Source organism: Microtus ochrogaster, unplaced genomic scaffold (assembly GCF_000317375.1).
Source record: "Microtus ochrogaster isolate Prairie Vole_2 unplaced genomic scaffold, MicOch1.0 UNK111, whole genome shotgun sequence".
NCBI lineage: Eukaryota > Metazoa > Chordata > Mammalia > Rodentia > Cricetidae > Microtus > Microtus ochrogaster.
Genome location: NW_004949209.1, coordinates 332007 through 358375, shown reverse-complemented (window position 1 = coordinate 358375; position 26369 = coordinate 332007). Strand labels below are relative to the sequence as shown.

At 45.6% G+C, this 26369-nt stretch overlaps 1 protein-coding gene across 1 annotated transcript in view; it reads right to left on the bottom strand.

The window, feature by feature from the left end:
* Prkcb (protein kinase C beta) overlaps window positions 1–26369 on the bottom strand; it is a gene marked incomplete at its 5' end in the record, with an annotated part of 346450 nt that overhangs the window by 48773 nt on the left and 271308 nt on the right. The window contains 3 exons of the mRNA XM_026778194.1: window positions 1834–1896; window positions 3808–3899; window positions 19315–19488. Coding sequence (XP_026633995.1) covers window positions 1834–1896; window positions 3808–3899; window positions 19315–19488 — 329 coding nt within the window. The remainder of the gene's footprint in view (window positions 1–1833; window positions 1897–3807; window positions 3900–19314; window positions 19489–26369) is intronic.

Genomic DNA, 26369 nt, shown 5'->3' with positions numbered 1-26369 from the left:
AGACAGACAGACAGACAGACAGACAGACAGAGCATTTTAGAGAAGAGGTTGTCTTAGGACCTGAATTGTTCATCAATTCCAAATCTCAAAGCAGATCCTGGTATGCTGAAAATGAGCCTTAATCCCCATCTTAGCAAACACGAACTCAGTTTCATTTCCGGGCCTGGGTTGTCTTCTAACATATGTCTTAGTTCACACTTAATCTTCTCAGGAGCCTGGTTGGTTCTATTCTTTGAGAGGCATGTCCTATGCAGGAGTAAGACCTACTGTCAGTACATCAGGTGAAATTCTTAATTAGTGCAAATTTACCCATAGTTCTTGGTTTTGGAGATTAAGCAGTGACTAAAGTCATTGGCTTGAATATAGGGTCACATCACACCGATGACAATTCCCTTCTATACAGAAGGTAGTGTGTGCCTTCTGAGGCCAGAATTACTTCCAGCACAAGATGACCCCATTATGAGAGGGACACTTGAGAGACTGAAGGATTCCAAAGTTTCATGTTATAATGACACGGTGGCGCGTGTTCACTGAGGGCAATCGTTGTCAAGATGACCAAACTATTTAAAACTAATTGATTTGCCTTTCTGATTCTGTACATTCACTGGACGATCTATGAGGCAGACAAAACCACTTTTCCCAATGCATTAACTTCTTCATTATCAGGGGAAGAAATGGGGGTGTGCCATGCTCGGAACAATATCATCTCTCCTCCCGATCCCATGCCACTGCTGCTGAGCAAATCAAGCTGGGCTCCATGGGACTCCTGCAAGGCTTCTCCTTCCATTGCTCTTTCCCCTAACAACTCTAGCTTTGCCTCCACCCACCTGGAAACAGCCAAAGTTGGTATCTCCCTATAGTTTGTCCATATCCTTCAGCTCTCGAATAAGGGGTCCAAGACCCCAGGCATCTCTAACCCCAGGCAAAAATTCTCATTCCTTCTGTGTTAGAAAGGTGACCATTGATCCCCAGCACCAGCAGCCCCCTTCTGTATTCTCTATAGGTCACTTCTGTCTCTTGCTCGACAGCTGTCATCCCTTGGAACAGTACTCAACACATAGTAGGCTTTTGATGAATATCTGCCAAACCAATGAAAGGAATGGGCTTCTATGACTCTTCAGGGGCCTTTAAATAGACCCTTGCCCATGCTAAGAGCTGATAAAAGCACACGCCCCACCAGGTCCTATTACATAACAGCCAGTCAATTCCCCCGTAGCCTGTGCCATTCTCATCGACGTAGCACAAGAGGAACTGTACGCCCTGGACTCGCTGACAAATCGCAGCCTCGGGCTCGCTACCCTGCCTTGCATGAAATATAAAATGGTGTGACTCATACAGCTATGATCACACACTTGTTTCTCCACAAACCGGCAAATGCCAACTTCTGAAGTTAATCCTGTCTTTCAGGGAGAGCAACTCAGAGATTTATTTCCAAATTGCAGCTACATGCAAGGAAAATGGTTGCATAATCATACAGCCCTGCCACATTCTGCAAGTTAATTCTTTCCATGCTTCCTGGATGTGCAGGTCCAGAAGAGTGTTGGCACCCTCTTGTCAGAGGCACGTCTTCTCAGAGACTCAGTGTCCTCGTGTTTGAGGTCCCAAAGAATCATGGGTGACACAGTCCATCAAGATTTTTCTATCACCATAGACAGCTGCCCAAACTTTGCCAGGGCAGTGGGCGATGCTGCCTGGCAGAACACATGCCCAAGTTAGTACTGGAGAATTCCTCCCCCACCATGGATTCTAATTTTAAAAGCAGTTGAAGAAAGAGGCAGGAAGGGAGGAGCTGAGGGAGCCGTGGAGATGGAAAGAACAGCCATGCTCACTTACCGGTAAATGATGCCCTTGCTCTGTAAGAAGAACAGACCGATGGCGATCTCTGCAGCATAAAATCTGAAATTAGAGAAGAACGGCGATGGAGAGAGTCAAGGACACCATGTGCTTGGCAACTCCCAGAAGTCGCTATCACATTGAACAAGGCACAGGGCATGGAGAGCCCACTATGGACTGTCAGCTCTACATCTCATAAAGTGCTGAACACATGGGTGGGCCAACGGGATGGCTTAGAGTAACCCACGGCAATGGGTAAAGGGTCAGCAGTTGCATAGTGGCGAGGGGTCTATAGGGTGGGTGGGCTGGTGCAGAAGGATTGTTTCCGTCTGCTGCATGTTAAAGGATTGCAGTGAGAGCACCTGGCAGCTGTAGGGAGCTTAGCATGCACTCGGCATTGTTTCCAGGGTTGTCTGTTTTAATTCAACCTAGAATGTGATGCCATAGTTCCTACTAGTACACCTTTGCTTTACCAACGAGACCAGGTGCGTTCAGGGTGCCATGGCTGTAGGCAGCCCCTTTGCTAAACAAACGGGGAAACTGAGGCTTAGAAATGAAGCCTGTGAAGAGCCTGGAAAAGACAGACAGCAAACAGTGGTCAAGCTAGGACTGGAAACAGCTGGCGTCTCAAGTGTAACTTTGTGGAAGTCTACCAAAAAGAAAAGTCTATTGGGGGGGTTCTAGGGGTACAGGTTCTGTACAGGGGTACAGAAACCAGAGTACTGTGCATCTAGGCATATTCTCAGTCCTTGTTTTGTTATGTTATTTCTTAAGGTCTAACCTCACTCTGTAGCTCAACTCTGTAACTTGTCATGTAGCCCAGGCTTGCCTCAAACGTGAAATCTCCCTGCCTAAGCCTCCCAAGGTCTGGCCACCGTGCCAGGCTCATGAAAGAGATTTTAAGAACACTTAAAAAAAAAAGCCAGTTATACCACAAGGGTTGGGACCTCAGGGATCTGTGTTGAGTCCTGATAGTACATGTCACATAGCAATGAGTTAAACCCGGGTCAACTCCATGTCCGAGAAGAAAGGAGAAGCAGTTCTAACTCTGATATTGTCACGACACTTGAGTTGGAAGCATGGGAAATAGTGTTCCTGCCTTCAGCAGGTGGGAAGATAAGAAGGAGGGCCGAAAGGAACTGCAGCCCACAGCTCTCCCAGAACTGCAGGGTGAGGCCCTCGAGGGGCTTTCGGGACTCTAGAGAAGCAACACGATCTAAGCAAACACCCAGGAAGGGGAATTGACGTTCATTCCTGTGGCTTTTTCTGTTCCTGCTCACCCACGGGGTTCTAAGCAAAGAAAAAGCTTAGTGAGATTTTTTTTTTTTTAATTTCATACATTATTTCTTACTGGCTTATGCATTGGAAGGAACAAAATGGAGAACCCACAGACCGCGGCTGCTAATCAACCTGATCCTTTATCTCCCTCAGAGTCAGAGGAGAAGAGGTGTAGGAAACAGATGAACACACACAGGTGGACCTCCCCCACAGATCCTCCACTAGTGCCAGAACCTTGACGTTTGCCCAGCTCCAGGTCTCCGTTCGCTTGTTCGTAAAGCTTGGGTGAAACTATCTCTCTCCCCGTGCTGCTCAGGATAAAATGAGACCGTTTGTTCAGTACTCGGGGGCTGGCACAAAGAAAGCTCTTAATAAATATTAGCAAACGAACAAACAAAAGCCTGCTAAGATGCTAAGACATTCTCCGAGAAAGATGGAAGACCTTCTTTAGGATTGAGGGGCCAAAAATTTTTTTAGAGATTATGAAACAACCATCGCTTTAGGGCTATGAGTTCTTAGCCAGCCTTCAGGGACATAATGAAAAATTCCCCAAACAAGCAGAATACGGTTCTCTTTGGCCAAATATTCTTCCCAAAGAGGAAGCTTTAGATGTTGAAAATCCTCATTGGCTAAAACTTCAAAGGCACTGGCACCCATTTATCCCAAGGAAAAGGCACAGCAGGAGGTCCGTCTTACACTGCGTGGGGCTCCTTGAACCGGCCAACTTGTTGGATGTGGTACATGAGGTCACCCCCGTTCACATACTCCATCACAAAGTACAGGCGGTCCTGCGGAAAGAGAACAGACAACAATATCAATCAACCCCATAGTTTCTCAGGCTACAGATAGGGAACAGGGAGTAGCTTGGATTCATGATTAAAACTGCCAGGACTCTGACGCATGCATTCTTTCACGCAGGAACTAGCATTCTCTTAAGGGTAGCCTCCGTGCCGCTGTCAGTATGCAGGCTAGCATAGGTGGAATGAAACCACTTTTAATTAGTAACAACAAATTGAAATTCATTTGTGCTGGAAAATATAATTAACACGTGGATCTTACTACTTAATTGATATTATTGTTTAGAACAGGGTTTGATGGAATAAAAAGTAGGAAATACTGGGTAGATAATTTTACAGTAGTAGGAGTCCGTGGGAGCCGATCTTCACATTGTCTCTCCAGTGATTTCACTTCCTAATATGCATGCCCTCCTGTACCACCTCCCCTCAATGACGGGGCTAATAACAGCATTTACGATTTGGGGATGAGGTCACAAAAGACCTCACAGTTTCCACACTGCACTTTCTTGAATGACGTTTTCTACGGCAGTCGTGATCTGGAGACACAAAACCAACACTAGAAGAGACCTATTGGCAAAGACCCAATGTTTCCTATCCACAGACAGCATTAGCTTTCTAGTCACGTGAACAAATCACCCTGGAAAAGACTATTTCTCCTCAGTCATGCTTTCAGGGGATTGCAGTCCCCACTGGCCACTTGACCGTAACATCATTTGAGACCAGATACTGGACTTTTAGAGAGGTGTGCCAGCCCAAATCCCTGACGGGAAGGAACTATGAAGCCGTAAGTGTTTACTGTTGCTTTAAGTCACAGAGTTTTGAGGAACTAGGTGGCAGACATCTGACCTGGTAGCCACCAGGCAATATCCACCAATTAGCAAAGTTTGAAAAGTAGCAGCCTAGAAAGATTGTTGTGGTTTGGGCCTGAAATACCTCCCCAAATGTTCCTGTGTTGGAGGCTTGAGCCCTAGCTGCGGTAGTTACCTTTCTTGACACTAACTGAAAACCCCGAGACTACTACTTAAGGAGAAGACAGGTCTGTTCTGTCCATGATCACCTGTTTCCACAGTTTGAGATTAGATTAATACGAAACCAAACGTCAAGGTGACAGCAACATGTGGGAGACCCACTCATCTGAGGGCAAACAGGAACTAGACAGAGGAAATACAGAAGGAGTCAGAACAGACAATAGTTCCTGGGAACATCCTCAGGTCACCTACTGACCTTATTGGTTCCACTGCCTACTTCACTACTTCCCAGTTAAACATCCTCATACTGGTGGAGGATTAATACACTGCCTAGACAAGAGATCTTAGGACCCAGTTACTTCCCACGAGTCCATCTGCTGGGGGCCAAGGCCTCGGTCTATGAGTCTATGAAGATACATTGTATTCAACCCAAAACATCGGTGTATCAGTGTCTAGAGGTGAAGCCTTGGGAAATTGGTTGGATCATGAGACTTCTGACTTCATTAATGGGTTAATTTACCTATGGGTCATAACTTATTAAGCTATGGGGAGGCAGTGGAACATTAGGAGATGGTACCTAGATAGAGGAAATGGGTCACTGGGACATGACCTTGGGGGGTATATTTTTGTCTCTGACTGCTTCCCTAGCCTTCCTTCCTTCCTATGCTCCACCACAGTGCTCTGCCATCATCTATAGGAAAATGGTGTGTGGGTCAAAGTGGCCATAGACTGAACCCTGTGAAGCCATGGGCCATAGACTGAACCCTGTGAAGCCATGGGCCATAGACTGAACCTTGTGAAGCCATGAGGCATAGACTGAACCCTGGGAAGCCATGGGCCATAGACTGAACCCTGGGAAGCCATGAGCCAAAATTCACCTTTTTTCCCCTTTAAATTGTTTTTTTCAGACATTTTGTTACAGAAAATAGCGATACGTGCCAAGCATATCTCAGGTATTTTCATGGTGAATCCAGCAAATTGCCCTAAATCTCTCAAGACTGAAGTTTAAAAGGAAGGTGCATGCTATCGTGACCTTCCTGTCAGGAGAAATGACATTCTGAAGAAACCCCTGCACCTTTCCCTTCAGCTGTCAGACTGTGAAGACAATAGATCCCCCAAAATTAAAATTTCCCCAGAAATCCCACACAGGGAGAAGGAGAAGCTGAAGAGCTGGTGTCCAGTCAGCGGAGGAACGCGCCTCTCAGGAAGAGATTACACATAGTGTGTCAGCCTGCTAGACCACCCTGCAGGACAGACCAGAGCCAAGACCGTGATGGGTCAGTGCAGACACCTTGAGCGGGACAGCTTAATCATGTCCAGACTCCCTCTATCGAAAGCTAAGCCGTGTCAATAACCTCCAAGAGAGACTCCCTCTTCCCTATGTGCCTATAGTGGGCAATCTAATCTCCCTTCTCTGCTTTTTATAAGCAACATCAAGAACCTAAAACAAGGACAAGTGCAGAAATGAAATGACTGGGACCAGGACAAAATCTGAATCTCAGCTTAGGGGATTTTTCACGTGTCTCTCAAGGCATGCTGTGAACTCCTTTCAGGTCAGGGGCCGTGTGAGGCTCTTTCTGATACCATGAGCATACAGGAGGTGCCCGGAGGGTGAAAGAATGCATGTTTAGAAGTCAAAGAGACTATTTAGAAACCCAGCTCTGGCTCCTGATAGCAGAGGATCTCGAGTGTTAACATTTGGGTCCCTTCATTTGAATCAGACACAAGGTGCTGTTGGTGAGGTTAATGGGGCAGAAGGCATCGTGGTCCCTGGGAAATGTCCACCTGAGATTTGACGCTTCTCCTTCTGTCAAAGAGTGTTTGCTGAATGAATGAACGGCACCCCTCTTCTTAGTTCTGTCTGGTTTAGATCATTCCTTTATTCTGCTTTCTTTTAGCTTGCAGGGCCTGCACTATTTGCAGGAAACTAAAATCCCCCTCATGTTCCCAGGCTAAAAAAACTGTTTCCTCTAAATTAACCCACCCAGTCTAAGTCAGGTCTGCTTGTTATACTCTTCCGTGGACCTCTCTGGCTGTCCCTCTGATCATATCATAGTTGGTAATTATATCTTTAACTGGATGATAGTCTGTCCCATCTGTTTATCCACTTATCCATTAAGTAAAGAAGTCATCACAGAACCCTACTAGGTAGCAGATTACAGGTGCTGGGGGAAAAAAGAAACGAACAAAACCAACAAAATTCCCTAGCATCTATGTTTCAACTTAGAAGAGTGAGTGATATTGCTAAAGAGAATACTAAAGGTAATACACAGAGTGCCTAGGGTTGCAAGGGCTACATAAAAAACAATGCAGGTTAAAGAGACAGGGATGTTGGCAGATAAGACAGGGAAAAAGACTTCCAACTACAATCAGGTGCTCAGGATAAAAGTCACTGAGAAGATGTTTGAGCAAAACCACCCAGAACAGGGATGCGTCTAAGGGAGGAAACAGCCTATGCAAAAGCCGTGGGCAGAGAGTCCACCCACTATGCCTTGGGATCCATCAGAAAGCAGTGAAAGTGGAGAACAGAGAAAAAGGGATAAAGAAAAACGTGGAAGAGGGGACCAGAGATAGGCTGACTCAGGATAGGGGATCTGAACATGAGAAAAGATACAGACTTGGGGTTTCACTTTGTGAGTGATTGTCTATGATGGATAGCACCCACCCCATGCCCACTGTCTCTGGCCAAAGCAATCCACTGATACAAATCAATGAGTAAATGGATGAAGGACACAGGAATTCGTGGGCACCTGAAGCACCATCATGAGTTGGAAGGCTCAGCAGCTTCCCTGGGAACAGGACTCAGAATATCATTCTATGTCCCTGGGCCTGCGACCCCTGTGTATGACGAAGACAGTATAACCATCCATCTCCAACAGAGTGGCCCCAGAAAGACACACAGAGCCGTACACCGTGACTCTGACAAAGACGGGGAGGGGCACCTGGTTTCTCAAGCCAGGTCCGTACTGACTTGAACAGATCACCAACTCAATTTGTGAGGCATAGCATTTTTTAAGAGAAAAAAATGAAGCAAGAATTAAAATGAATAGAACAGAAAGGGTCAAAGTCCCTTGTACAGAGCACTGAGTATGTTTCCATGACGTGTGAGTTGGGTTCTTTAACGTGTAGGTAAAGCTGCGGTCTGTTGTAAAAGTTGGTGTTACATGAAAAGCTGCAAAGCTACTGGGAGGAAAAGCTGCAGGGCAAAGGTTCCCTCTCCGAAATGAGCACGGGGTGGGAATGTCATTTTGTTACCTACCAGCTGTGCAATGACATGCAACTGTTTAGCCTCTCCGCTCTCCAGATCTCTCTTCACTTATACAGTGGATTCTCACACCTGAACAAGATGGCATATACAGACTGCCTAAGATGCTGGCCTTGGAACAAATATTTCATCCAGTGTGAAAGAAAAAAAAATCCTTCCAATACATAAGCTTTTGTGTTACTCTCTATAACCAGTATTGTATGTTTGTCAATTGTGTATTTTAAGGCATTGCACAGATAATAATGACAAAGCCACTTCACCAAGCCCTTGATGTATACCTGAGTTTTATGTATTTTACCTTTTTTTTGTATATCTAAAGGACCTACCATGGCAAGTATTAGGTCATTCTCTGCCTTAATACATGGAAGCTAATGTGGAGAAAGGTTAACAGTCACTCAGCTGGTAAGTGGCAGAGGCGGGATTGGAATCAAGATGGATCAGTTCTAGGGTCAACACTCGAAGCTTCTCACTCTACTGGCCCCAGTGAGTACAAGCATCAGGGAAGGTCCTGAACTCACAGACATCACAGAGAAATGTATGGATGCATCATCCTTCCTTCACAGCCACCAGCCCAGCATGGGAGAAGGTTCACAGTGCTCTCCCAGGGCATCCAGCTGGAGCTGGCAGGTTCACAGCAAACGGAGCAAGTCAACCAATTACATATCTTTTGAAATGGTTTCTTTCTTTCTCAGATCAATACTGTTTCCCCTTCTAACAACCTAATGAGAGGCAGGGAGGGAAATGGGAAGGTTGAATATGCGGTTTGCACAAAGGTCACGCCGAAGATGGTGGCAGAAAGCAGACAGTACACCAGAGCCAACAACACTCAGCCCCTGGTTCTTGGGGGGGGGGGGTGATGGAAAACAAGCCTAAAAATAGCATCTGTCTTTGCCACACACTGAAGAGAACCAAAACACTTGCTTTTAAAAATTATTTTTAAAACTAGCAGATGGCATCGGCCACAGAGGGAGAAGTGAGGGAGAGACTTTACTTGCTTAATTTCTGGCTAGATTAATTCAACTTGTCCTTCCCCCCCCCCCCCAAACTCGGTATTTGGAATCCCATCACCTCGATGGCTAAAGGGAACTTTACGGTTTGTTTCCACTGCTAACTGTATATGGAGAACCCGGATGTCCACCATCTTTGAATTGTACCAGGCTAGTGTTCACCTACCGATGCCTCAGATATTAAATATTATGGCTGGCATCTTGCTGTCCCTTTGCCTCTGAACACTTAATGATGTCCACTCTGTGTCAGGTAGTACTACAAAGCCCAGCCTTGACACTGTGAGGAACCCACAGTGTCCAGTGTGGAGGATTCCCCGGGCACCTCCCCAAATGCAATGTTTCTCAAAGCAGGGTAGCAGATAATGTTAAGTAACCATAGGTGCACAGGTCTGTACTTTTTATAATTTGTGGTTTTGGAGTTTGAAAATATAATTAAAGATAGGAAACTTCTCATTTCATGGGTCTTATTGCTGACGAGGAAGAATAAGGCACCTGGAGCCACACACGACAGGGCGCCATGGGAGGGACCTGATACCATCCGAAGATGACAAAGGAAACAAGGGAATTCCAGCTATTCCCCTGAATGGATTCGAGTTCTTCAGCAAGTTTAAGTTCTCTGTTAAAATGTATTTAAATGTAAATTTGAAATGTAAAATTACTTACAAATTAGTCTTAAAAATTCAGTTTATGGTTTTTTTGTTGATGTTTGTTTTGGTCTTGGTTTTGTTTGTTTGTTTTTCTGGGCATGGTAGTACAGACTTAAAATGAAGAACTTGGGAGGCTGAGACAGGAAGATTGTAAGACCATTTCGGGCTACATAGCAGAACTAAAATAAGAAAGTTAAAAATCACTTTGAAAACAGAAACGTAATTATTTATGTATGTTAAAACTTTATAAATGGAAAGTCATTGTTTCTCTAAAAAAACATAAACTTACATCTGGATTCTGCTATTTACATTCTATCCGATTTGACTTTGGTCCGTCGGTACTTTAAAGAATTTACTTTTAAAAAACAAACACCATTTGTCCATGCCACAAAATTCCTTTCCTACAGTAGTCAGGAATAACAAAGTCTGGAATGTCCAGCTGGAGGCTATCTAAAGCAAACCTTAAACAGAGGCAAGTTTGAGAACTTTCTCTGAGCATTGATTTTTTTTGGTGTGTGAGTCATGGTATTAGTCATTATAGGTACCCAGATAAAGAGTAAGCTACATACCTTGTCTCTGGAGCATCCAAACTCTTGGCTAAAATATACATATAACTAATTCAAACCACAGTCAAAATAAATGCAATATAAGAAATGGCATTAAGAGTCCCAGAAGTGAACCTCCAGACCTGAGCTCACTATAGGGCCTCTTCCGCAGCTCCCAACTCTTTCCCAATTCGCCCCCTCCTCCACAGCTCCCTGAAACTTGGCTTTGCTTCCCACTCTTCTTACAAAACCATGGTCTCAAAAATTGCTAGTCCTCACACCCATGGGTTTTGATGATTCCTATATGGACCCTCTCCCCATATAGGAATCATAACGTATTTATTGAGGATTAGCGCAAAGCCTACCACGGCTCTCCCGCTCCTGTCACAGCTCAGAGCCTTCCTCCGGGCTGATGCGCGCTGACTTGTATTTCTATCCTTCCCCTCTCTCCTGAGCTCCAGTCGGCTCCAGCTGGCTCCAGGACATCTCTAAGTGGGTGTTCCACTGTCATCTCCAATTAAAAGCTCAGAATGGCAAATTCACCATCTTTCTCTTCAGACTAGCCAGTCTGCTCGGCCTTAAAGCGCCTCCTCCAGACTGAGGCTGCTCTGACTTTTCCCTTTGGCCTGCAAGCTGAATGTGGCTGCTGTGCAGTCTTGGCTCTCTTTATTTCTTGCATTCCATCAGCAAATCAAAAATAAGTAAATAAATAAATAAATAAGCAAACAAATAAGTAAAAATGTTGGTCTTATCACGTACAATGGTTGTACAGGACTTTCCAAATTTGGAATCTGAGTACAGGGGACAGTCATTTAAGATGATGGTTGCGTGGTATGTGCACAATTCATCTGAGGGTCCGCACATGGAACCGGGGAGTGCAGAGAGACAGTCCTCCCTCAGTCTAGCTGAAATAGTGGGGCATGATGCCCGTGTGGTGGTGAGGGGCTTCTGACATTTTCTCTGTGGTGATGGTATATACGTGTGTGGCGTCTGCACCCAAGTGCCCACGTTTGTCTGTGCAGTCTTGAGGATGGCATTGAAGGGCCTGCTTTATCACTCTGCCTTATTTCTTTCAGACAGGTCCTCGATGCTCTGAAACAGGCAGTCTCAAGTTCTAGTGAGCCTCCTGTCTCCCTGCACACAGACCCTGCACTAGGGTTGCCGGTGCTGCATGGAGCTGTGCCCAGCTGTTTATATAGGGTTGGGATCCAAATTCAGTTCCCTGTGCTTGTGGGACCAGCACTGTTATCCACTAGGCCATCTTCCCAGGTCCCTTGCCACGTTTAATTAGACCTTGGGAAGAACGCGAACCACGTGGGCAGCTTTTGTGCCACACTCTAAGATGAGTTGCGGTAAGTTGTCTACGTCAAGATTTTTAATGATTTTTCAAGGCTGGTCCATGAGTTCAATGTGTCTGAAAGTTGCTCCCTTTATCGCACGCAGCCATCTGCTTCTCTCCAGAGGAGCCGTGAAACGCGGTGACTACGAGCTCTGGCTTTGGCATCTGCCAGTCCTGGTTCACACCCTAGTTATACGGGATACTTGCTCTGAGACCTTGGGTTGGTTATTCACACTCTCTGTCTTCCCAAACAAAGTAGACACACAGCAGCTTCTCCTCCATATGGGAGAAGATGACACATGCCAAGTCTGTGTGAATTCACAGAGCTTCATTGAGGTGCATGTGTGGTCAAGGACCTGCATCCACACTCAACTCTCCTTTCTCCCATTGGATAGCTTGAGGATCCCAATCCCAAACAAGAACTTGCTGCTCTTTTTGTTTTAGCCTCCTATTGCCCTTTCGCAGACGCAAAAGTTCTCAGGGTTAGAAGCACCTTTCTTCTTCTGTGGCTGTCATAGATTTTAGACTACGGGATACATATTCCAAGACCGCCATTGAGAAAACAGAGACCCCAACTGCCTTTATCTCCACCTGCCCTAGCGCCTATACTCAGTTTGCATTTCTGCTTCCTTACCTGCCCGCAAGAGCCTCTAATCATTGGAACCTTGTTTCCCTCATACCTGCCAAAGTTTCCAGGAGCCCCTTGGGTACTAGCTTCTTTTCCTCTGAGGCGCTGAAGACTCCGTCTGTACCTGAATCTTCCCGGACTCCACTGGCATCCTATTCCCTAGCAGGAGCACCACTTACCCTCCAAGTAGTAAGAACACTTGGTATAGGGTTCCTACTGGGGTAGTAGTACCCAATGAGCTCTTGGCCAGGCCATGAAAGAATACCTGACATAAGCTGAACCAATCAGATTCTCTTTCCCATGAATTGGAACTCAGGGAATCTGCTGGATATGGACGAGGGGAGCCACACTTGCCACTAGCAGTAAGAAACACAGAAATAATAATAATAATAAAAAAAAGCAGACAAATCTTCCCTCGGCTTACAAATTCTAGGTCCTTCCAAGGTCAAGCACATCTGTGCCTTTGTTTCTTCCCCATGAAGTCTTTCTTAGTGTCAGTAATTGCTTTTGTTTATACGTGAGGTAACTAAGTGTGGGATAGAAGTGTTTTGTTTCATATAACCCAGTCATCTCTCATCAAAACCTTTGCTAGAACCTTCTTTAGCATTGCCCTCAGGCCCCATCACACCCTAGCCTGAATCACCATTGCCCCTTGGATGGTCTTCGGATTCAATGGTCAAGACCGTCCCCATCTCTAGTTTTGCCCTCCTTTGTATTCTGGGTGATGCTTCTCCCAGCATGCCTTGCAGCTGAGTTATTGCTGGGCCATGGCAGCAAATTTGGGGAGGAAGTAACTTCTGTCCTTCAATGACTCATGAAATCTAATTCTATTTAAAAAAAAAATGAGAGAGAGAGAGAGGGAGAGAGAGAGAGGTGCATATGTTCAATTGAAAAGAAAACAGTTAAAATAGATGTTTTGCTGAAGAAATTTAACTGCTTGTGCCCACTGGCGGTTGGGAAATTACATGAATGTGCCTGGCTGACAATTGTCCCCAAGAAAAACTGCAAAAAGATGGGAGGAAATGAAGTTATTTTGTGCCCGTGCAGCAAGGGGCCCCAGCCCAGCTCTAATCACAAAACCAACTTCCACTTGGTGTTTGTTAGATTCGCTTTACCGTCTCTTTTAATCCCCGTGTAATGGGCTCCCTTTATGAGATGATAAAACCCACATTCAGAGCTGTTAGTGACTTTCTAGGAGTCCTGTGACCGGCAATCACAGGCCCATAGCCACCTCCTTGGGGAATGCATCCTTTGCCCCGTGTGTTTCTGGGCCAACTCACTGGAGCTGCTTTGCCTGAGAGTGGCTCATCTAACAAGTAGTTTTCAAAAACTTAACTCTCTTCTAAAAGCTTTTGCATCTATTTTGCCATCTTGTGGCAATTTAAAAAAGTTTAAGAGACTGAGATGGCTCATAGGTTCTTACCTACGAGTGTCCTCGCTTTGCTGTGTAAACATGAGGGCCCGAGTTCTAATCCTCAGCATCCATGTGTGTGGATCTTGGGTGTGGCTGCATGTACCTGTAACCCCAACTCTGTGAGGTGTAGATATATTGCAATCATTGGTGCATGCTGACCTTGTCTCAGGGTAATAAGGGACAGAGCAGATCGACACATGTCATGGTATATGTGTGACTGTGTACATGGATATGCATGCCTGTATATACCTGTGTGACTATAACACACATTCACATCAAATTTGAATTCCTTTTTAATAGATATTTCTGAAATATTGGGAACCCTCCCCTGAATCGAATCAATATTTTGATTTGACCATGCCTACTTCTGATTCTTCCCCGTGTGCATATTTAGACTGAATACATTTAGAATGCACCAAGTGAAATTTAATATTCTATATTCTCTACTTGCTTGGAAAATACCACACATATTTCTGAAAAGTTTGAAAATACAGCATAAGGGTACTTCTGATAGGGTTTCACTTTTCTAAACAACTTTTGAAAATAGTGAGCTTTGTGTCATTTCAAGAATGGCAAAAACTACCCTGGGTAGCATTGGATACATTTCATTTCCATCTGTTTTGACCACTTTACAATTTTTTTAAGGCTTCTATTATAAACCTTTAATTTTCTATCTCTCTAGGAAAAAAAACTACCAAGTTCGCAGTATGCTACAATAAATTTGTTGTTCTTTTAAAGATAGCTGATTCATACAGGAATTCTGGGTCACAAAATACGACATGACAATCCACTCAGGCTCCTCTGGCCCTCCGGCTGCTCCTCAGACACAGGGGCTGTACTCCTGCCTGGGGCTTTCATGCACATTCTTCCTGCGCTCTGCCCCTGCTCTGCCCCCAGAGAGCCCTGACTGCTCTGGTCGCTGCTCAAATGTCAGCCTTTCCACCAAGACTTTCCTTGCTGATCCCATCAAAACCCATCATCTCACCGCACCAGTCCTCCTGACTCTAGCCTCTCCACTGCTGTTGCTGTTTTCATTTTCCTGTCTCCCTGGTAGAACGGGAATTCCAAAGGAATGGGGACTTGGCCTTTTGTTCACTGTGTCCCGCATGGTGACACCACAGGCGCTTGGACACAACGGGTCCAACAAATACCTATCATTTGAAATGATTGGGCACCAGAACCATCTGCATGCCAGCCATGTGCTCTGACTTTCAGAGAAGCTGCCTGCCCCAGCCCTGCTGCCCACCCTCAGCCTCCCTCCAAGGCCAAGGGCACAGTGGTGTGAGCACATGGACTGTGCCAGATGACCACCCCAGAGGACCTCCCAGAAACCTTTCTGCCCATCTAAGCCACAGTAGCAACAGCTGCAATGTTCCCCACACTTAGTTACTCCCAGGTAGAAAATCCTAGGTAACTGTTACCTAGAGTGGGGATAACACCTCACAGTAGAAAGAACACGGAACACATTAGGAAACTCTGCCTTTAGTTCTGGGGTCCCCATTTGCCAATTATGCAGCCTGAGTCACTTTATTTTTCTTGGGGTCAATTTCCTTTGGGCAGAAAAGCAGACAATTATGAATCGTGGATCCAACAATATAAAGGGAAAATGTTTGGTGACTCAGAGCAGTAACGTGGAATTCAGGCATGAGGGGGGTGGACAGTAACGACGTCCAGACTGGGGGTTCTGGAGTCTTCTAGAATAACTTGAGAATCTATGACTAACTAGTTGTGTGAAATCACACACGTTCCTTAACTTCTCCGTCATCATTCCTATTGGTAGTATAACCTGCCATAAAAGGGAAGGGTGTGGTGAGATACCACAAGACACAGATTAGGGCCCTTGTCACCGCCCACTGCTGCTTTGGATCGTGTTTGTAACATGGTTACTGAGGTGGTTTGAATGAGAAGTGCCCCCCCATAGGCTTGGTTCCCAGTTGGTGGCACTGTTTGGGGAAGCTTAGGTGTCACAGCCTTGCAGGAAGAAGTGCATCACTCGGGGGTGGAATTTAAGATTCAAAAGCCTGGTTAACTTTCAGTTTGCTCTTCCACTTCATGCTTGTGGTTGAGATATGAGCTCCTGGCTTCTTGTTCCAGTCACCGTGCCTGCCACTGGCTGTCATGCTCCCCCGCCATCATAGACTCTTATCCCTCTGGAGTCAGAAGCCAAAATAACCCCTTTCTTCTATAAGCTGTCTTGGTCAAGGTGTTACACCACATCAATAGTCAAATACACTAACACAGCCACTGGTAAGGTCACTAGGTGGCATCTTATAATGATGCAGCTCAGCTTAAGTAGGAAGAAGTGGGGGCTTAGGGCTGTGTTCGTAGAGAAGGGCTCTGTGTCCTTCATCTTTATTCTTTCGGCTGTGTTATAATACCCCTATTGTAACATCCGTGTGTGGCTGGGAGAAACATCTCTGAAGATTCATACCCCAGAGATGGGAAAACCAAGGGAGTGGAAACATGAGGCTTTACAGGGCAGGTGGGAGGTGACAGGCTGGGTTAGAGCTCAGGCCCAGACAGGGACATTTGTGTGTTGGGGATTCCAACCAAGGATTGTCAGGGAGAATGACAACCAGGTCATCCACACTCAAAAGGCCTCCTTGTGTATTTGTGTATATGTTAAGTGTATTAGTATCACAGCTACTCTGCCTGGGTTCAGATCCTGGCCCTGACATGTCCTAGCTGTGTGGCCTCAGTTTCCCTGCTCTGTGAAATAGTTATGATAGTAGGATCCACCTAAGAGTTGCCAAGGAGCTTAAATTTGCAACCCCTATGCCACACATAAAGTGGGCATTATTAAATTTATTTTATGCAAAATTAAAATACATGTACTTAGCTTTAAAAGCAAGGAAATGGGACTGGATAGATGGCTCAGCAGTTAAAAGCACTCTCTATTCTACTCTTCCAGAGGACCCAGGTCCAGTTCCCAGCACCCAACTGGGAGACTCACAACTGTCTGTACCTCTAACTCCAAGGTCTTAGATACCCTCTTCTGGTCTCCTCAATTTCCCACATGCACTTGGTTTACATGCACATACACAAGCATACACACACACACACACACACACACGTTTTTAAAAGTCAGGCTGGTTATGATGACAGATGTCTTTAATCCCAGTACTTAGGAGGTAGAGACGGAGGATATCTTTGAATTGAAGTCCAGACTGGTCTACATAGAGAATTCCAGGACAGACAAGACTACTGAGAAGACCCTCTCTCAAAAAACAAAAAACAGAAATGAAAATAAAAAATAGTAATCATTTTTAAATAAAGAAAATAACATAAGTTGGGGCATTTTATACAATGAGAAGATGCACAGAACACAGATGATATGTCTGGGTGTCAGTCTGAACACAGACGATATGGCCGGGTGTCTGTCTGAACATGGTTGAGATGGCTGGGTGTCTGTCTGAACACGGCTGGGATGGCTGGGTGTCTGTCTGAACATGGCTGAGATGACTGGGTGTCTTCTACTCTCTCAGCTGGCTTCACCAGGCCTTTTTGCTTAGAGCAATGGGTTTCTCTAAGCGTCCCCACCTCACCCCCGGAAAAAACAAAACATAGCCCCTAGAGCTGGGTTAACTATTTCATCTCATTGTGAACTGGTGAGAAAGTTGTCTGCTGAATCCTTGGCTTTGCAGAGTGGGAGACATCCTGGAAGGAGTCATAGAACGTCTCCCAACTGGGACAACATTCCACAGACTCTCACAGTCCCCAGTCCTCCTCCCTGGCATGGGACATCTCTTGGAGGAAAACCCAGTGCTTAGTACTCTTGCCACAAGGATGCTCCTGGAACAGCACAGGTCGAGGAGACCACTTATCATCAAAAAATTACCCCCCAATCCACTCCACATTGCCATTTTCAAAACAGTTCATGGTTAATGAATATGCTATCCTTTAATGAATATTAGCCACAAGTGACTTATTTCTCCCCATCCCGACATACCCAACTGACACGGCGACCACCGCTCCAGGCTCGCTACTGGTCTGTTTAGCAGGCAGTTTGTCATTAACACACTGATGTCCATGAGTCAGTTTGGGAACCAATCATGGAAAAGGGGGAGGAAAGCCTCAGGGTTTATGTCCTGACTCTCTTAGCATCTGGACCCCTTCTGGACTAAATTCCCCACAGTAGCATTACAGATATTTGACTTCTTTTGTAACTGTTGTTGTAATCGTTGCCAAGTACCCACACAATATAAATTATCATTCGCTTACAGTTTTATTTACAGTGACTCTCACTTTTTCTTGAAAGTTAACTTTAAAAGCAAGATTTAGCTCCCCCCGCCACTTCGAGCACAGTCATGAACCAATTCACCAATTCAGGATAATTCCTGAAGCCTAAAATGGGAAGAAAGGAAGCATCAGTTCTGTCTTTTCCGTATGAACCAGATCACCAGGGAACAAGTGAGGGGAAGCTGCTTTCTGCAGAAGCATTGTAGCTAGCAAACACAAAGCAGACATTCCCATCTTATAACCTCCAATGAGCGAATGGATTTAATGCTGAGCATCGGTCAGGCCAACATCACCAAGAGCCTTGAGCATTGCCTGTCGTGATGACAGAAGGCATCCAGAACCTAGGGCCACCTACAGATTTACTTAGGGATGGAAACTGAGTCTGACCAATCCTCTAGACAAAGCTGCCAATTTGCAGAAAAATCAGGGGACAGAGAAGCATGCAGAGGTGCCATGAGACTGCAGTAAGCAAACCCCAGACTGAAAACACTTCAGACCAAACAGCCCGGAATTTTCAGCAAATCAAAGAATGTGACCGAAGGGCTTTGAGACTCACTAGATTAGCAACAGAAAGTTCACCAAATTAGATGCAGAATACAACAGGTACAACAACATCCATCCCATCTCACCTAGAGGGTGAGATTTAAAATCTGTGTAGGTTGAAAGCTGGAGGGTACAATAGAATCCTACAGAAACCCTGAAAGCATCTTGAAGTCTCAAGGCCATTGGTCTCTCACAGAACCACATCTGCAGGAATGAACTCTTAATTTGCACTTGTCTTCTGGCATCTTCTCCTGGGCAATAGAGACCAGTATCTAACAGGACCAGGGAAGGTAAGGACCCACTGAAGTGACATCTTGCTCTTGCAGGGGCAAAAGCAGAGAAGGCATGAATGTTCCTAACTCATCCTGGCAGTCATGTTCTGAGCTCACCAGCTCTTGCCTACGACCCTGTGCCCAGCCTCAGATGCACTTTTAGGACAGTGAAGGTCCCAGAACCTGCAGAGATGTACGCATGCTCCTCCAAAGAACTGGGATGGCTGACTGTAACTATCTAGAGTTCATCTCCCCAACTCACCCTTTAATGTTAGAAAAGGCTTGGCTTGTCTAGTTATAAAACTATTTGACTGAGTTGGCTCAGCATCTACCCTGGGGGACAGCATTCAGGGGCAACCATGAGAATTGTCAGCTGACTTCTGTGGGGCCAGCATCCTTCAGCTTCCACAAGGCAAACTGCTTGGGTATCACCAAGGACCCAGTATCTCCTTGGGATGGCTACTGTTAAGATAGCATTACTAACCAAAGCCTATGGAAACCCTGAAGTGGCTTCCCAGAGCACTGGACCAGTTGCCTACCATGGTCTGGAAGCAGGAGTGGAGCTGAGTCAGGAAGGGCGGCTTCCCAGGCAGGGCCAGCACCCGCTTCTCCACCATCGTGCACTCCACATCGTCATCTTGGATCACCACGTCTTTCTTCAGGATCTTCACGGCATAGAGCTCATCTGTGCCTTTCCGCTCTGAGAGCATGACCTGCGAAAGACAGCCATACATCAATACCATAAAGAGATGCCTCGGGGGACAACTGTGGGTACCCAGAATCCAGGAAAACCCTTCCCAGCTTTGGACAGACATGCATACCACTTTGTAGCCACTTCACACTTTGAGTCCTATCAATGGAAGATGGTTCTAGGAAAAGATGAACGACCCTTTGGGATATCCACCAATAGCAATGCCATTCAACATGGCTGGAATGATAATCACCCCCTCAGAAGTAACTATCTAGACAGTTTCACTGCCTGTTTTATTCACTGGTATAACTTTAAATCTTCAAAAGTACCAGACATGTAGTAGGTGATCAGTAAATACTAAAAACACAAGAATCAATGAACGATTTATCAACTTGGTAAAAACAGATTTGAGTTGATAAACGCCATGCTTTGTTGATACCTATGGGAGGCCGGTACCTTTCTAAACAGAAACAGAGAAGGAGTAGATTGGAGGAGGGGTAGGGGAGAGAATAGGAATAGAGGAGGGAGGGGAAACTGTAGTTGGGATGTAAAATTAATAAACAAATTAAATAAATAAATAACCTGGGTTGGAGACACCTACTCCTTCATTCCCTCAGTGTGCCCTGTTCTGCACGAGCCTGCTGGGAATGCAGCAAGAATCAAGCAAGCACATTCCTTGACCGTGAACTCAGGGAGGAAGAGAGATCAGACAACTACTTATAGGAATAGTCAATGCACTGTTTCAACAGCCTCACCTGCAGTCTTGGGGCGTCTGCCTACAAGCTGTGGTCAGAAGCAGGGTCCGAAAACATGAGGGCTTATGGACACAATGTTATTTTCATTATGTTGCTATTATCCTTGGTCTTGGCCACGTCAGAGGAACTATGTCTGGTGTGTGATAGTCTCAAGGAGATTCTTAGGAAGCAACGACTTGGACCACATATTCCAAGGAGACATGCTCTGTCAGGGAAGGCCTCCCTAAGGAAGAAATGATCTCACTGGCATATTTGCTAAAGGTATTATGGTATTGCTTTGTAAGCAACAGTCACTAGTACCATATATTTTTGAGGACTTAACAATGTATCAAGCAATTATTGGTTTTCGTTTGTTATTTCTTATTTACTTTGCTTAAGATTCTAGGAAGCAGACACCGCTATGAACCTGAGAAGAAACTGGCATAGAAGGCTAAGGAGCCTGCCAGGGTAGCACTCAGAGCAAGGGCAGGATTTAAACTCAGGCTTACATGGTCAAAGTTCCTGTTGCTATTTGTTCATTATTATGAGTGTCGTGTGCAGGTGCTCCTGTGCCCCAGCACACATGTGGAGGTCAGACGATGCCTCTCAGGAGCTGGTTTCCCTTCTGCAAGGGGTCTGGATACCAAGCTGACATTGTCAGGTTTGCCTAGCAAACACTTTACCCATGCAGCTGTCTTGCTGACCCAAATTACCTATCTTTAAATGTTTCAGAAAAGGCCTCAAAGAAGTTAAGAGGTTAAGACTACATCTCCAGACACAGGTGAACAAGAGAATGCAACAGAGACTTGAGGTTAAATGGAATAGGGATGGGCACCCAGAAACTTATAGATAGGTCAGCATACCCACTCAGCTCTTGTCCTAACAGAAAACGGTCAACCACACTCAGTCATGGAAGCTTCCAGATTCCTGCATCCGCACACTAAAGCTCTCAGGCAGAGCTCAACGGCCTTCTTGAGCTCACCCAGCCTCTTGCTTCTACTCTCTTCTCTCGCCTTGCAGTCAATGGTGCTCACAGGTGCTATAGATGTGGGGCTATGTAGGGTGCTTTAGGAAGAAGACTTTTGGCATATGATTCTACAGTGGGCCTGTTCTCTGCCTCTGTCTCCAACAGAGCTACCCTTCTCAGTGGATGGCACCTATGTGGCACTGTCTCCGCCCTCAGAGTAGCCACTGGCTTAGGTGGCAACCTAGCTATAGGGTCAGGATGTCCCTTCGTATACTTCCCATCCCTGTCTGTTCTTTACACACTACTCACGCTCCCAGCCCTTGCCGAGGCAGGGATGATGACCAAAGGAAACCAATGTCCCAAGGCAGAGAATCAGGAGGAGGAATTTCCTGCTCTCTGGTTGCAGAGAAAGCTGGGATGGAAGAGTACAGGGAACAGCAAGGTGATCTGGATTGGACGCAAGTGAGGAGAGGACCAGGGATGGGAGGAGAGCCTACACCTGAGAGGTTTAAAGGTCCTGTCACACTCAGACCTTCATTTACATTCTCCAAGACCCTCCCGTCTGTCCTTAGTGGAGGAGCAGGGAGTGACAGCATCCAGGACGGTGGGATGACGACACAAGTAAGCCACCTCACCTGTCCTCAATGCGCCTTTTCCACATTATTCTCAATACCTAAACTGACATTTACTAACTGTTTTTTAAGATTCCAGTCACTGCCTGGCATGTCCCAGGCATTTAGGTAATGCTTACATGGGAAGCAAAGGCAGCGAAAGTAAAAAATTCAAATAATTAGTCAGAGCTAGCAATGGCCATGGCCACATTCCCCTGTGTTCCTGAAGTGAAAATAAATCTCTTATTAATTGCATTCGAGAAGCTTTCAGAAATTTCAATACCGGCACAGAGGACGTGGGTTGTTTGCCCAGCTGTCCCTGCGTCTCCAGGGTGAGGATTCCACGCAGAGTGAAAGGATGTGTTGAAGTAACGTTCTTATCAAATTCTGAACCACATCTGTTACCCAAGAATCTTCAGGGAGGGATGCGATAAATAGCAGAGCTCCGGTGACAGCAAATAAAACAGAGAAAAGCAGCCCAAGGACTCCCTGGTGGGAAGCTTGTGCTGGTGAACTTTGCTGCCGGATCCCAAAGGTGAGGTGTGCCCAGCATCCTGGACTCTGGCCACAGACTGGGTAGTGCTTTGCAAATGGTGAATATGTGAATTTGAGAATTAGAATGCCCGGGATACATCCAAGGTTGGCCATAAGGTAGCTATGGGACCCTGGGAATTCCACTTAGCTTTTCTGAACCTCAGTTTCCTAATCTGTCAAATGGACTTGCCAAAACCCCTCAGCTGGTGGTCTAGGGAACCATACAGGGCACGGTGTGTATAAAGTGAAACTTGACTCAGCACTGTTTGGCAAACAATGAACACTTAACACCCGCCACTGGACTGTCTCCCAGAGTGGGCACAGCAAAGAACAAAGAACGAGGTGGCTTCGAACAACAGAAACATGTCATCTCAGAGTTCTGGAGGGTAGCAGTCCAAAATCAAGACGTTGGCAGGGTCAGATGCTGGTGAGGGCTAAGGAGGAATAATTTATCCTATGCTTCTCCCGGCTTCTGACGGTTGCCAGCAACCCTTAGCACTGCTTGGCTTATAGACACAGGGATTGCTCCAACTCCACCCCTTTCTTCATGCTGTGTCCCTCCCTGTTGTCCTATGTATGTGTCCAAATGTTCTTACAAGGACACATTCCATTAGAGCCCACTCTAGTCCAGAGTACCTTAATTTAACTCAATGACGTCTGTAAAGACCTTATGCCTGAGGAAGGCCAGGGTTAAAATTTTAGGTTTTTTTTTTTTTTTTTTTTTTTTTTTTAGGAAAGTGAGAAGGACAGTGGATAGGATTTGAAAATTCTGTCATCTTTCCTGAGAAAAACCCAGGGTGTGGTTAGTTCTTGATCCAAGCTCCCATGATCGCTTCTGACCAGCTCTGCTTTCACTCTTCTTACTCCCGAACCCCACATGCACAGCGCTCCACAGAACAAATGATGCTTGAACAACTCAAGGCAGCTCACCTTCTGTCTTCCAATAGCATGTAGAATGAAATACCCTTCTCCCCAGGCATTCGAGCATCTGCTCTCTGACCTCCTGATGGCTGGTCACACTCTGCAGGGACCCCAGCAGGGTCCGGACTGCCTACCTTGTTTAAGCATGCAGGGCTCTTGTCACAGACACCACTTTGTCTCACTCCACAGCTCTTTCCTTTTGTGTGTGTACATACGTGCACATGCACGGTGTAAGCACGTGGGTGCATGTAGGTGTGTTCGCCCATGAGTATACTTGTGGACACCAGAGGCTGCCTGCCTCAGGGATCTTTCCCCCCTTGTTCCCCACCTTATTTTTGGAGTCAGGGTCTTTCACACCTTTGGCCTGATTTACTGGATGCTGAGCCCTAGAGATCCAAGCTCTAGGGATCTGCCTGTGTACACCTTCACTGCCTGCCCTATGCTGAGATTCCAGATATTTTGCCGTAGCTCCTATGTCTAACGTCCAGTCCATGGTCAACAATGAACCAATTGTTTGTTCGCAAAGTGAATTAACAGATCTGAGTGAGGAAAAGCAGCCACAGCTCCCTAGATCTAGGTCACCGTATCTGGTTTCTTTGAGCTTCAAGTGCTTAGAAGTTGGTGTTATTTAATGTGTGTATATGACTTCACTCAACCCATATTTCCCAAGGAAGCTGATAAAGTATTCAAGATTATATAACATAAACAAGTGAATTGTATGACCCACAAACTATACCTCAAGACAGATGGTTAAAAGTGATTACACATTATATGGTCAATACTTATGTCTGTGTATTTGTATATGGGCACATGTGTCTATAGTAGATACTTTAATGCATGATTTTGTCTTCCTTTTCTCTTCCCACTCTCCTCTCTCCTCTTTACCTCTTTCCATTTTTCTTTTCTCTCTCTTCCTCTTCTCTTTTTCCTAGAAGCCAACACAACCAGCAACACACACGATGTAACGATGTTGATATTTTCTATAGGGAAAGTGACTTGGTTTTCGAGCAGAGAGGCAAGCTCCTCCTGGAACTTAGGTCTGATGGCAATTCCTTACTTGCACAGACCTTTGCATAGCAAAGCTATAGTGGACGGTGTTCCTAATATCATGCCTGCAACAGGTCAGAAGAGGAGGAGGAGAGAGCAGCACACGGTAACTTTCTCAATGTGACCAAAACCAGAATCTCTTGGGAAGAGTCTTGGTGAAGGATTGTGTACATTGGGTTGGCCCATGCGCATGCCTGTGGGATATTGTCTTAATTTAATTAAGTGCTATGGTAAGACACAGTCCAGTGTGGGCAGCATCATTCCCTAGGCAGGAATACCTGACCTGTCTAAGAATAGGAAAATACAGCTGAGCACAAGCAAGCAAGCAAGCAAGCAAGCAAGCAAGCAAGCATGCCTGCAGGGTTTCTCTCTCCTCTAGACTGTGGATGTCATGTGAGCAACTTTCAAGTTTCTGCTGCTGACTTCCCTGCAGTGGTGAACTGTAACCTGGAACTGTGAGTTCAATGGTTTTAACTGTTCTCCCCTAAGTTTCAACACAAGTGACAGTAAAGCATCCTTTATAACCAAAGACCTGGAGTAGAAGGAAACCTCTGCCAGTCGGGAGCTCTTTCAACCTGATAGACGTGGGATAAGGCACAGACCAGAGCCCAGGATTCATAGAGTCAGGATGGAGACTCAGTGGAGGAGGATCACAGATAGTGAAAGCTCACAGTGCTGCTGACTTCATCATGTTTTGTGAGTTCTTTATTTGTGAGGCCTTGCTATTCCCAGTCTCACTCAGCAAGAAGATGTCTCGCGTGTTCTACATTACCCTGAAGTTTCTGAATTCTGACCCTCCAAGCATATTCCTTCGCCTCGATTTTTGGATAGAGTTTTCTGAGTGGATGTGTAAACATGCATACATGTTCAAGTTATATATGGTGTGGTGGTCACACCAGCTTAATATGAAGTCAAGAACATCAGAATGTTTGCACCTAGAATCAAGGAGGAAGTCTGCAGTCTAGAAGTGATTTGGGGCCTTTAACAGCTTATTTAGAGAAGGCAACCAAACAGACTTTGCACACTGGAGGCATATCTCAGAGAAACACTGAAAAGTGGTGCCGCGGGGAAAGTGTGTGCACTGGAAGTGGGTGTGGACCCGGGTGGGACTGGATCATTTCTTCCATGCAATCTCCAAGTCTGCTCAACAAAGCAGTGATGGCCGCCATGCACAGCAAGTTGGGAGACAAGTCAGTCATTCCATGATTTTGTGCAAAGCCTTTTGCAAGTGAAAAATCTCTTAGTCAGGCATGGCGGTGCACACCTGTAATCCCAGTACTAGTTAGGCCGAAGCAGGAAGATTGCCATGATGTAAAAGGTAAGCCTGAGCTATAAAAAGTGAGGTGCTGTCTTGAAACAAAATTTCTTTATAAAATGAAAATAAATAGGTCTCTTTAGTACAGTCTGAATCTGTAACAGAAGTGAGCTGATTTCCATGTCAGAAGCCAAGGTGGCAGGTGTACCCAGAACCAAAAGTTTTTATTTCTTTATTGTTTTTATCAGGTGTGCATGTTCGTGTATGTGTAGACACACATGAACATGTATGAGGAGGTCAGAGAACTACCTTGGATGTTAGTTCTTAAGAACTGTCCTTTTTTGTTAGTATGTTTGTTTTAAAAGTACACAAGCAGTTTTTACTTGGCATGCCCGCGTATGTAGACTGCAGTGTAAGGGTGGTGTGTTAGGGCTGTGGTGCGCTGTGTGAGCTCATCTGGAGGACACGCACCGACTGTGAAGGGCGCCACCATGCCATCTCTGAGGGTGGTGTGTAAGGGCTGTGCTGCGCTGTGTGAGCTCATCTGGGGGACACATGCTGACTGTGGAGGGGTACACCGTGCCATCTCTGTAGAAATTTCAGCTGTGTGTTCTCTGTGAGGATCTTGCTTTTCAAGTTTGCTATTTTATTTTATTGTACTTTACTTTTAAGACAGCGTCTCTCTCTATGGTCCTGGCTGGTCTCAAACTTGTGATTCTTATGCCTCAGCCTTCAGAATGTTGACATAACAGACAAATTCTCATGATATAGGCCTAGCTGGCCTGAAACTCAATGTGTAGACCAGCCTGGCCTTAAAATCACAGAGATCTGCTT